The 13063-nt window shown below is 33.5% G+C and overlaps 2 protein-coding genes across 2 annotated transcripts; one reads left to right on the top strand and one right to left on the bottom strand.

Annotated features, from left to right (window-relative positions):
- The first annotated feature begins 2725 nt into the window (after positions 1-2725).
- LOC105156989 (photosystem I reaction center subunit II, chloroplastic) lies at positions 2726-3507 on the top strand. The gene has a single exon (XM_011073273.3). It carries the CDS (start codon positions 2804-2806, stop codon positions 3443-3445), a length of 642 nt encoding a protein of 213 aa, XP_011071575.1. The 5' UTR covers positions 2726-2803; the 3' UTR covers positions 3446-3507.
- A 7761-nt stretch (positions 3508-11268) lies between these two features.
- LOC105156990 (uncharacterized) lies at positions 11269-12634 on the bottom strand. Its single transcript, XM_011073274.3, has one exon. The coding sequence runs from the start codon at positions 12282-12284 to the stop codon at positions 11376-11378; it is 909 nt and encodes a 302-aa protein (XP_011071576.1). The 5' UTR covers positions 12285-12634; the 3' UTR covers positions 11269-11375.
- Positions 12635-13063: the final 429 nt, after the last annotated feature.

The raw sequence follows: 13063 nt of genomic DNA on the forward strand, positions 1-13063 counted from the left end.
TCATTTTTAATACCCATTATGTTATACCCTTTGTATCCCCATTATGATTTGTAATTATAATGATTTATGGTGTATTTTGTAACCACATTTTTGGTGGTCTATAAATACCACCATGTATCTCATTTGTAAATAGTTTTTGGAGAGAATAACAAAGAAAGTTTGTTGGAGAAATACATATATTTTACTTTATATTCTATTAAGAGTGATAGGCTAATAAATTTAGAATTTCTCTAAGTTTATAACAATACCAAAGTAATTGGGAATAATTTTGATGGGCATGGGCTTTTACAGAACTTTTACTCTAGCTTGTAAAATGCTCCTCTTCCTTTTTCTTCCATGGTGAGTGATCGAGCTTGAGATATGGGAATCGTGTCTTAATTTCATTTTTCTCTTCTCAAAATTATCTTTCTACTGGCTGATATATGATTCAACATTATCCCAATAAGGCTGGTAAACATGGTCTAATAATTAAGAGCATGTACCCGCCACATGGATGTCGTCTTCCTTCAAATAACATAAAATAATGTAATCTTTATACATCTAACGTGTACATGTGTACAAAAAAGTAGACGATCCAACATCATTTGAAAGAGAAAATTTTGAGGCCTTTTATGGTTTAATGAGGATCATTTTGTGTGATAAATGTCAGTTACCTCGAGTGAGTCAAATTTGAAGTATTACAGGGTCCAATTTGACACTGTAGATCAATCCACATATCCTAATCTAAGCCTGCCTTAGCTTCAATCGTGCAGTGCTTAACCGTCTTTAGAGTTTGGGTCGGGTCGCTGTGCGGATTTTGGCGAAATGTCTTCCATGCCCTTAATGAAGGGCTTTTTCGTCTTTTAATAATTAAATTCCGATCAATATATAATTCATTCAGGTCCAATCAAATATTTATCACATACAAAAATAAATAAATAAATAAACGACTCAATATCGATCAAGATGACTGTTTTATCTTGAATAATTGAAGAAGAATAATGATCCAAGTTGAAGTCCATGCGACCTCCTTGGCAAACGGGTCCTCCAGGCGGTTCGATGTTGCTATCTCTCCCAAACTAGTGATTGGGCCCTGAGAAAAGAAGCAAATCATTAGGCTTGTTGGGGTAGCCTCCAGCTAAGACCCTCCGATACTTAAGTCAGTATTTGGTTTGAGGTCATAAAGGCAGATCGCTTGCAAGCTGGAAAATCGAAGAGACCAGAAAGTAAAGAGTGGTAAAAGGAGCATACCATAAATGCACTGACTATGGAGTTTTTATAGCGTAAAACTAGGGGTTTGGTTGGTCCAATGGGCGTCTTCCACGTGTCCCGAGTTGACAGGATCGGATCGTTGACACAACCCGGATCGTGATCCCACCCGATTAATAATGTACGGATTCTTCAGGTAAAATTGTAATTTTGAGCTCTTCCAAGGATAATTTGGTCTTTTTCAGATAAATTAGGGCTTTCTACGTCAATAATGTAGGGTCATATATGTTGGCTTGATCAATAAAATATGTTGTTTTATGCTACAATACTATGGAGTTGATTTTTTATATTGATGTAAAAATTATTTCCTAAGTATTCGTATAAACACGATCTATAGTCCCCCAAGTCTATGTGATGGTAACTGTAATACAAGTCATTTATATTTTCAAAAGTGATACTACTAAGTTAAAATTCTTGATATAAGATACGAAAAAAATGCAAACAACTCCTTGCGATCCAAATAGCAAATTATCCTCTTATGAAAAAATAAATAACGATTTACCTCCCTGTATTTTTTAAAATACAACAATTTACCCCTTATGATTTTTAAAATGAATCAATTTACATCCTTATACCTCCCAGTATAAGGAGGTAAATTGCGTCATTTTTAAAAAGTATAAGAGGGTAAATTGCTATATTTTTCTATAAGGGGTAATGTGCTTAGTTTTAATATCACAAAGGGGTAAATTGCTAATTCACCCTATAAAATACTAAATAAATAGTATAAATTCAATTGCTAAGGTAACTTATCTTCGAATATTTAGTGTTTACATTAGGGAAAATAATATTTTTGGTCTCATAATTTTTAAAATTTTTTATTTTGATGATATTGGTTACGTATAGAAATTATTATTTTTAGCCCGTAATTTCTAAAAATCAATATTTTTGGTCTTATGGTACATTTTTATTAGATATCTTAACCATATGGCCATTAAAGCGTCTACCCTTTTTTGTCCTATTGGTTATATATTTCTTACTTTTTGTTCCATAACTCGAAAAATATAACACTTTTGGTCTCATGTATTTAACAATCACGTGGTTATCAGAGCGTTTACCTTTCAGTCCCATTGGTTACATAATTTTTACCTTTGGTCCCGTAACTTGAAAATATACCATATTTGGCCTCATGCACTTAACGATCAAGTGACATTTTTCATTAATTATCTAACGAAAAAGTGTCAGGGACCAAAAGAGCTATTTTTTTTAAAATTATGAAATAAAAAGTAAAAGTTTTGTAACTATTGGAACCAAAAGTAGAACAAATTTAATTTACGGGACGAAAAATATCATTTCCCAATTTACACTTATCAAAATTGATTTTAGATAATTTGTTTATTGCACTAAAAAATTAGTTTATGAAAAGACACGTGGCACCACAAAATCGGCGTATCAAAATCAGACATTCTAATTGGTCCAAACACGAATCATCCTATCCAATATCCAAATCTCCCTCCACACAAACCTCATTTTCCTCCATCAATTTCAATACTCATATTCATTCATTCATCCCCTCCACCGCCCACAATCCGAACCCGAAAGCAGTCAATCTTCCTCCATGGCCATGGCAACTCAAGCCTCCCTCTTCACCCCCACCCTCTCAGCAGCAAAACCCGCCGACCGCGTCGCCGCGCCGTGGAAGCAGTCAATCGCTCAATTCTCCACCCCTAAGGCGCCAATCAAGGGCGTCGCCTCCGTTTCCCACCGCCCCATCCGCGCAATGGCCGAGGAAGCGCCAGCCGCGACCAAAGAGCCCGAAGCCCCCGCCGGATTCACTCCACCGGAGCTCGACCCAAACACCCCCTCGCCGATCTTCGGCGGCAGCACTGGCGGGCTTCTGCGTAAGGCCCAGGTGGAGGAGTTCTACGTGATCACATGGGATTCCCCGAAGGAACAAGTGTTCGAGATGCCGACGGGAGGCGCCGCCATCATGCGGCAGGGGCCGAACTTGCTGAAACTGGCCCGGAAAGAGCAGTGTCTGGCGCTGGGGACGAGGCTGAGATCCAAGTACAAGATCAAGTACCAGTTTTACAGGGTTTTCCCGAATGGTGAGGTCCAGTATCTGCACCCGAAAGACGGGGTGTACCCGGAGAAGGTGAATCCGGGTCGGACCGGAGTCGGGCAGAATATGAGGTCGATCGGGAAGAATGTTAGCCCGATTGAGGTGAAGTTTACTGGGAAGCAAGTGTACGATTTGTGAGCTCAGAATTTGTATTTCTCTGATTATATAAAACGTGTTCAATGCATGACGACTTTCTTTCATGTGTTTTTGCCTTTTTTATTATTATTATTATTCCATATAATATAAAATTCGCATAATTATTACATTTTAGAAAATATTTGATAATCTGTACTATACTATAATTGGTGACGGGTGAAATTTAATTTAATTTTTTTATTTTTCCATGATTTTTTTCCTCTGCGATTTTATATCTTTATCTTCTTTTAACAATATTTGTTTATAAATACAATATTTGTATTTATGGATAATTATAGTTATTATCCCATTTATGATTTATTTACACAAATTATCCTTACCTATTGCGTAATTATGAAATTCACCACTGGCAACAAAAGAACAGGAGTAATTATGTAAATGATATTCACGTTTTTAGTGGACATACGTGTTATTTTTCAAAAAATAAAGATAATTTAATATAAAATAGATCATAAGTCAAATGTGTAAATATAATTATCTCTTATATTTATTATTATATATATTTTTTGTATTTTGCTTATCTATAAAAATGTTGAATAAAAAATTATATTAATATTTTTATTTAAATTATTTTAAGAAATTATACGTATACGTAGCGGCTGCTGCATATTACTAATATAAGAAATATTTATTTGCAACGAAAGCTACATTTTGGAATTTTTTACTATATTGTAGGCTTTCTTTAGGCAAAAGCCAAAATTATCTGTATATGATTTTTATTAAATGAAAAAGTAATGAAAATTTTACACAAATGATCAGATCAAATCAATTATAAAGTAATTGTGGTATACTTGTCAAGTCATTGATCACTTTTTATAAATTATATATTAATCAAATCGAACTTAATATGAGTCAGAATTTCTTGAATGCCGATAGTTCTTTAAATAGTGTTTAATTGAGTTTTTATCATTGATCGCATAAAGTTCGTATTCTTAAAGCAATTTAATAAAATGATCTCTTTTTGTTTATTTTTTGACAAAGGGTTATTGAGAATTTAGCGTCGGACAAAATTATAATTGAATATACGATTTCAATAATAATTTATAAAGTAAATTATATTAATATTTTTAAAATTAAATTAAAATACACAAACACCTCTTGTTTTTTTATAAAATTATAGTTACAACTCTTGCATTTATAGTTGTAATTATAACTATATTCTCTATTCAAAAGAAAATATATACAAACACCCTTTGAAAAATGTTGTACCAACACCCCTCATATGATGCAGTCATAATCTTACAGAGAAATACAAGATGATGTATAATTGACCTTACCTCATGGTATCAATACAATTCACCTAATTTATATTATGATGATGTTAAATAATTTAATGGACAAACATTCAAATATAAACTTCACTAACATTATTAATAGACTTCCTTCTGCAACTTTGAAGTGGGAAACTCCTTATGAAATATTATATAATAAACGTGTGAACTATCATCACATGAAGGTGTTTGGATGCTTATGTTTTGCAACAAACACGCAGTCTTTTAAAACAAAATTTGATCATAGAGCATCAAAGTGTGTATTTCTTGGTTATGCACACGGGTATAAGGGCTGTAGAATCTTTGACATTGAAAAGAAAACAACATTAATAAGTAGGGATGTGGTATTTCATGAAAATATTTTTCCCTATAAAGGAGAATTAACAAATCCCGTCACTTATCCTATCTCATTACCTTTAAATATATCAGATGAAGAACCTGCTATAGATACTTGTATTTCTAATAAAGAAGAAGAAATAATTGACATAATGACTCCAACACTTAGAAGATCAAATAGAATCACTTCTAAACCTGCTTGGATGTCAGATTTTGTATGCAATTACTCCAGTGAACATACTTCACCTGTTGTATCTGTCATGTCCACTGCATATACTAGTTTTGTTGCCTCTGTTTCCACTTTTCAAAAATCTCAATCTTATCAACAAGTAGCTTCATAGATAAAATGGGTTAAAGCCATGCAGTATGAGCTTACAGTACTAAAAAACAATCAAACATGGGAAGTAACTCCCTTACCTCCCAACAAACAAGCCATTGGATGTAGGTGGATTTTTAAACTTAAATTTAATTCAGATGGCTTATTGGATAGGCATAAGGCCAAGTTGGTAGCCAAAGGCTACAACCAAGTAGAAGGAATTGATTATTTTGAAGCTGCTCACCTGTAGCTGAGGTAGTTACAATGAGAACTCTCATTGGAGCAACTGTCTCAGCTGGATGGGAATTGCATCAATTGGATGTTAATAATGCCTTTTAACATGGCTTCGTGGATGAGGAGATTTACATGAATCCTCCAGAGGGTTATGATGTTCCTTCAGGTTACGTGTGCAAGCTAAGGAAGTCCTTGTATGGACTTAAACAAGCTTCCAGGCAATGGAACTGTGAATTTACTTCCAAGCTAGAGGAGTTTAGCTTCAAGCAATCAAAGAATGATTATTGCTTATTCACCAAAACTTCATCAGCTGGTTTTCTTGCTTTATTAGTATGTGCTGACGATATTCTACTTGTAGGCATATCAGTTTCCCAAATCTCAGAAGTAAAACAGTATCTAGACAATCTATTCACAATCAAAGACCTGGGACCAGCTAAGTACTTCCTTGGATTGGAAATTGCTCGAGCTACTGTAGGTGTAGCCCTCACTCAGAGCAAATATATACAAGACATTATCCTAGACATGAAGCTGACTGAAGCTCGCACCACAAACACACCATTGCGTCCTGGAATTAAACTTAGTGCATCCTCAGATCATGCTCTTCCACAACCAGACACTTATAGAAGATTGGTAGGAAAACATTTATACCTGAACTTCACAAAGCTTGATATATCCCATGCAGTGTAGCAACTAAGCCAGTTTCTTCAAGTGCTCTGTAATGAAAATTGGGATGCAACAATCCATGTAGTTAAATACCTCAAAGGAATTCCCCATAAAGGCTTATTTTTTCCTGCAGACACAGAATCCAGACTTAAGGCATATTGTGATGTTGATTGGCCTTTTGTCCAGATAGTAGAAAGTCTTTAACTGGATATTGCATCTTCTTAGAAAAAGCATTAATCTCTTGGAAGACAAAAACGCAGAATATTGTATGTCGTTCTGCAGAGTATAAGGCCATGGGATCCATGCGTGTGAACTAGCATGGATTGCAGCTCTTCTACAAGACCTTGGCATTCAAATACTACGTCCTGTTCCTTTCTTCTATGACAATAGGCTGCATTACAATCATCAGTAATCCCGTCTTTCATGAAAGAACGAAACACCTGGAAATCGATTGTCATCTTGTTCGTGACCATTACAAATCTGGTTTTCTAGCCCCTACTCATGTTCGGTCCAAAGATCAACTGGCTGACATTTTTACCAAACCACTCACAGGACCTCTTTTCCACTCTTTTCAGGGCAAGCTAGGACTTATTGACTTTATCACAAGTCCAGCTTGAGGGGGGATGAAGACGGAAGTGTTATAGCAGAAGAAAATTGCTGAAAGTAGGTGAAGAAGATGATGAACAGGACCAACCAAGGCCAAAGTTGTTGTTGCTTAGTTTACGTTCTTTTAGTCTCATTTTACGTTTTTTCACACTTGGAAAGGATTTTTTGTTGGGAAGGAAGAAGAAGACTAGAAGGAAAGAGAAAAAACAGTTTTTCTTTTTTTTTTTTTTTCAAAATCTTGAATACCCAACTGGGTAGTTTAGCACTCCCTACTCAAGGTGCACAATAGGTCAAGTCGGCTCAGGACCAGCACGGATTAGCCCGAAAAAGTTTGAACCAGGACCACCCCGCTATTGTTTATGATCGGTCTTGGAGTGGTCTTGGACCTTTAAATGGCCATAATTGGGTCCCAAATCCAGCCCATGAACCGGCCCGATTGAGGCTCGGATTAGGCACGAATGTACATATTTTATTTTTATTTTTTTTTATAAAATAGGAATTTTTTTTTTGGAATAATTACTTAATTTTATAGTTTATTATAAAATAAAATAAATAATAAATTAGATCACACCAAAAAAATCATAACTAGAAAAAATAATATTTAAAATTATATAATGAACTTAATAAAATTTTACGAACAAACTTACAATAATAAACTTAGATGATAATAAATTTAAAAGAATTTAAAATAAACTTTAAAAAAAAATAAAGAGTATTACTGAATCAAAATACTAAAAATTTACAAGTAGAACAATAAAGATATTACTTTTAGAGTTTCAAAAGTATAAAAAGCTGTAATAATAATTAGTTTAGGAGAATAAAATAAAAGTTATATGTCATATATTATTTTTACAAAAAAAAATAGCCCAGCAGGCTCGGCTCAAGATCAGGTGGTCCTGGCCATTAGGCTGAGTTGGTCCTAAGTTTCAATACCTGGGATTGTCCCAGGACCAACCCAATCTCAAGCAATCTTGGGCCCTGCTAGTCTAGCTCAGCCCACTGTGCCTCTTGACTCCCTACCCAAACCCCTACTCGAATTGTCAAAATCGGGTTACTTGATAATAAGTTTAAAAAATTACATAATATATAGTTAATGGTTCGAATTTCACACTTTCTCTTTGTGCTAATCCAAAACCAAGTCAATAAAGTGTTGGTGCAATTTTATTCTAAATTTAGATTACGATATATTCAACAAATCAAAATAAACGACTTAACTCGATTTGAATTGACTAGTTTTGAAATTTCTTTCCCTAGATACTGGAGGACAACCATCCATATTATACAAGAAACTTCCTCTCTCCAATAAGGCAAAAGCTAAGTCGGGTTAAACTCGTTGTGTGTTGTGTTATTTAGGAGTTTACGCAGTGCGAATTGGATCAATTTAGGTAATTTTTTGGCCCAACTCAATATTTGCGGTTTTGAAAAGTTTCGCTCAAGTCCAACCCAACAATCATTAAAATCGTACTTTGCGGTCTAATTGAGTTGGGGCAGGTTGGAGCAATTTTTGCAGTTTTTAGTATAGAGTTAATGACTTGTACAATTACATTAGTATTTTATGACTAACTATGCTTTTGGTATAATTGTTTATCATGATAAATGCATTTTTCTATAGTTAGCAAAAATATAAAAATATGCTATATCAACTACAATATATAAAATATACATAGTTATATATTTATTATAGAAGAATAAAAAATAAATATAAAAGGCTTACCACTTTTTTTAATAAGAATATGAAAAAAACTCTTATTTAGAATTAAATTGTAAATTAAACTGATCATAATAATATATATAAATATTATTTAAAATAATATAAAATGATTATGAAAATAAATTGTAACAAAAAAAAAAATACTATCATCTACAAAGTATACAAAAAGACACACATGCACACACATATATATGTACAGGTGGAATATGAAAAAAGCTCTTATTTAGAATTAAATTATAAATTAAACTGATCATAATAATATATAAATATTATTTAAAATAAAATAAGATGATTATGAAAATAAATTATAACCAAAGAAAAAAAAATACTATCATCTACAAAAGCATACAAAAAGACGCACACGCACACACATATATATATATATGTATACGTGTGTAGGATATACAATAACTAAAATAGATAAATAAAAATATATAGTGACTGATATTTTTTTTTTATACGGAGAAATAAAGTATAAGAAAATTTAAAAGTATATCCATCATATACTTCACAATATAAAAATACTTTAAAATAAAATAAATATATTTTTTTAATTAATTTTGACTTTGTGTTTTTAATTATAATTTAATATTATTGTCAAATCTTTTTAGTAAATATTACTTTACATTGATGATCACATTACATAGACAAACAATGAAAATAATAGGACATTGTCCTGCAGATTACTTTTGTTCATAAAAAAAATATGTTTTTTCAAGTTTCTACATCGTATCTTCTTCTATTTATGTAGTCTATATATTTTTCCTAGTTACTATCAAAATTTTTAAATATTTTTATTTAAATAGTTATTAATTTTGGCTAAAACTCTTTATTATTATTTATTTTATTGGAATTTTGTTTCAATTATTCTACTATGTACATAATTAATAATTATATTACAAAAGAACTAATTGCAAAATTATTTATTTGGACACATAAATTTATAATTCTATTGTTGAATTAAAGGATATATTGGCACCACAAATAACGAAGAATTACAAAACATGGCAAATCATTCACACGTTTATAATATAGAAAAAAGATATATTACCAATAAAAGGTATTGTAATAATTATTATTGTCTTGAATATTACCTTATGTAATATAAATTCTAGTATATGACTATTGTCGTTGTTTGCGGCCAAACGCGGTCAATGCGGTTTATGTAAATATAAACCAAACTCGATTGCTAAAGGGCGGTATTTTTTTCCTAACCCAAAATCAACCCAACCCACCCTTAACCCACCGATTACGATGCTGTTTGGGTTGGGCCGGTCATGCAATTTTGATGAACACCCCTAGTGTTACTCGATAAAGGAACCTAATCACCACAAAATATTTCTTTCGACAGAGCTCATCCATGTATTGTTCAGCTCGATCACCAAACCTCTACGACATACTAAGGTCCAGGCAAAATGGCCGTTTACTTGCTCGGATCGGGGTTCAGGAATGAACGTCAGGCTCGATCTAATCATTGTTCCACTTAGTTAACTCTAAAATACAAACACACTTATCTCTCCCTATTTTCCACAAAATAAAGAAAAAACGCATAAAGAATAGAACCAAATGAAGCCTATGCATGTACCAATCACCAAAGTGAAAGTTTTCAACTCAAATGGAGGTTGCAATATAGAGCCACAAACAGAGTTTGAAGAACCAAATCTGAAAGGGTGGTAAAATTGCATAACTTGTCCCACACTTTAGGGTTATTTTATACTTGACCTCACATTTTTATGAAATTTTAAAATTAACCTCATGTTCCGTTAAAAATTGCAAAGAAGACCCTTTTTGCAACATGGGTTTTTTTTGGCAACATTTTTGGACTCTTTTTATAACTTTTAACTAACATGGGGTTAATTTTTAAAACCTCGTAAAGTGTGGGATCAAGTATGGAATGACCTTAAATTATGGGACTAGTTTTGCAATTTGTCTGTGAAAGGGATAAACATTGGAGCTATAGGGCAGAAAAAGAGACGGCAATTTTCCAGATCATAAGGCATCTGGTTGTAATCATACACCCCTTTTCCAGCTAGCCAAGAAAGATATTCTTCCTCAGCAACCGGCCTAAAACATTGATTCTAAATCATTTTATAAGGTTTAGGACAACTGTTTTGGTTCAACCATAAAACTCAGAAAGGTCAAATGCTGCTGTTGGAGTTGTCATCAACTTATAATGTGTGCTCAAGACATCACCGTCGTCATTAACAACATTATATCATGATTCTTGTCGTTTCAGACAGGTTTTAGTTGAACTACTCAGGATTAATCTGTCCACTCATTCTTTAAACAAGAATGAGGTATTGTTTGCAGTTAAGAAGACTGGGGGGGGGGGGGGGGGTTGCTATTAAGAAGACTGAGGGGGTGTTTGTAGAATAAGTTGTAGAAAAAATTGTAAGTTTAGCTGTAGTGAAGCTCGGGTATATTTGGAAACGAAAGTCGAAAGTGTAGAAAAGATGAAGTTTGAGTATGTATAAAACAACTTAATATTTACAATTTTATCAATAAGCTGCAAATGAGGGGAAGTTGATTATAACTTTAGGCTTAAATCAACGTAATTTAAACAGTTCAAGAATTCAAAGATAGAAACTGTAAACACTCCCTCAGGGGTTCAGATTTAGATGATTTAAAGACATGAATTGATGTATACTATCCTAATACGACGACTCTATGCAAGAAAAACATCAACTCCATTAAGAAAAATTTGAACAAAGATCTTTGATTCCCAAGAATATCGAATGAGATATAATGTTAGTAATCAATGAAAGAAATGAATACCTATTCATACTTCCAAGCATACAAGAACAAAGAAAAGCCAAGACCTGGCTGCTTGGATTCCTTGAAGCTCCCTGAGCAGCTCCAGGAGAAGACAGACGACGAATCGGAAATTGAATTGCCGGTCCACAGTTTTTCCATTGATAAACTAGTTTGAAACATGAAGACGGCGCTGCCTAGATTCGAGCCAAACAACCAATTGTGCACATCCCAGAACACGTCAACTGGAATCCCATCAACCAAGATTGTGCAGTTCCCACGAAATTTCCACCGGAGATGCTTAACTTGCATAACAGGCTTCGAGTCGACACGAACCACAAGAAACGGATCATCGCCAAAAATCGTATCACACTCGATTTTAAGGTCGTGGATTTGGCCATTATCGCAGAACTGAGCCTTGGTTCCAAATACCCTCTTCCCACAAATGTGTTCCCTCTTGGAAACGAATACTGCACTAGAAAGGGAGGCAATCGCTCCGGTTTTCTTGAATGCTTCTTTTGTCAGATCCCCAATTAGCAAAACCATCTCCCTCTTACATACAACCCCTATATAGTAACCCTCCAAGGGCTCCGGCCCGGATCCGAATTTCGCCATAGAAAGATCCCAAAACACTTCAATTCTACCTGAATTAACTTCCAAACACTTAGACCCTTTCCTCTTTGAGAACAAAGAGGGCTTCACATCCACCTTAAAGATGCACTGATGAGATGCATCATCTATTTCAACACTAAGGCATTGGCCCATCAAACTCTTGCTCCACACAATGCTAATCAAGCAAGATTTATCAAACAGTTTACATCTATAGACGCAAGTCACAGAATTCTGAGAAGATTTACTCACACCAACACTCGAACAAGAAGCATCAGCAACTTGAACTCCATTCTCCCCAAAACAAGACGGAAAATCCCTCATTTTCTTACCACAGAATTTGACCCAGTAATTTAAACCTCTCTAGGGCTACAAAGACACGATTTTTACAGCAGGATTTTCAACAGTAATGCAACAAAGTCCCGGAAATCGAGAAGGGCAGCTGAAAACATACCAAGAAAACTGAATCTTTGAAGGCGAATTCAAGAACCCATTTCCCAAAATCTGCTGGATTTATCAGTTTCGCTTTGTTTGGAGCCTGAATTCTTGGTAGAAGTTGTTGGTTTGGTGTAAGAATTTTCTGGGGGTTCAATGAGAAATGGTGATTGTTTTTATAAAAAGTACAAAGGAATCAGCAAAGAAAGGACGTGTAAAGAGGTCTGGATTAGGGGCAAATTTTGCGGGGTGGAGGAGGAGCGGACCAAAATCACTGACAGTCAAAACTTTTTTTCTTTTTCTTTTTCTGGATATATTATGTAATATCATAGTATTTTAATATGCATATTTTACAATATAAATTATATTCAATTAATCGAATTAATAATTTTTAAATTCATTTTAATAATTTAAAATATATATATATACAGAGAGAGAGAGAATATATGTACATTATTTCCAATTTTTGTTTCATGTTAGGATTTTTAAAAAGTAAAATGGAAATGAATCGAGTCGAACCAACATATCATAATTCAAAATTTTATTGAGTTTAAAAAGTTATACTCGAATTTTACTTAGATTATTAATAGAATTAACTTCAAGATTTATTTTATTTTGTTTTTATAATAATTTAATTTTTTTATATATTTTTTTATTAATTGAATTAA

The sequence above is a fragment of the Sesamum indicum genome, linkage group LG3 (assembly GCF_026168435.1).
Source record: "Sesamum indicum cultivar Baizhima isolate 11 linkage group LG3, ASM2616843v1, whole genome shotgun sequence".
In the NCBI taxonomy this organism is placed as follows: domain Eukaryota; kingdom Viridiplantae; phylum Streptophyta; class Magnoliopsida; order Lamiales; family Pedaliaceae; genus Sesamum; species Sesamum indicum.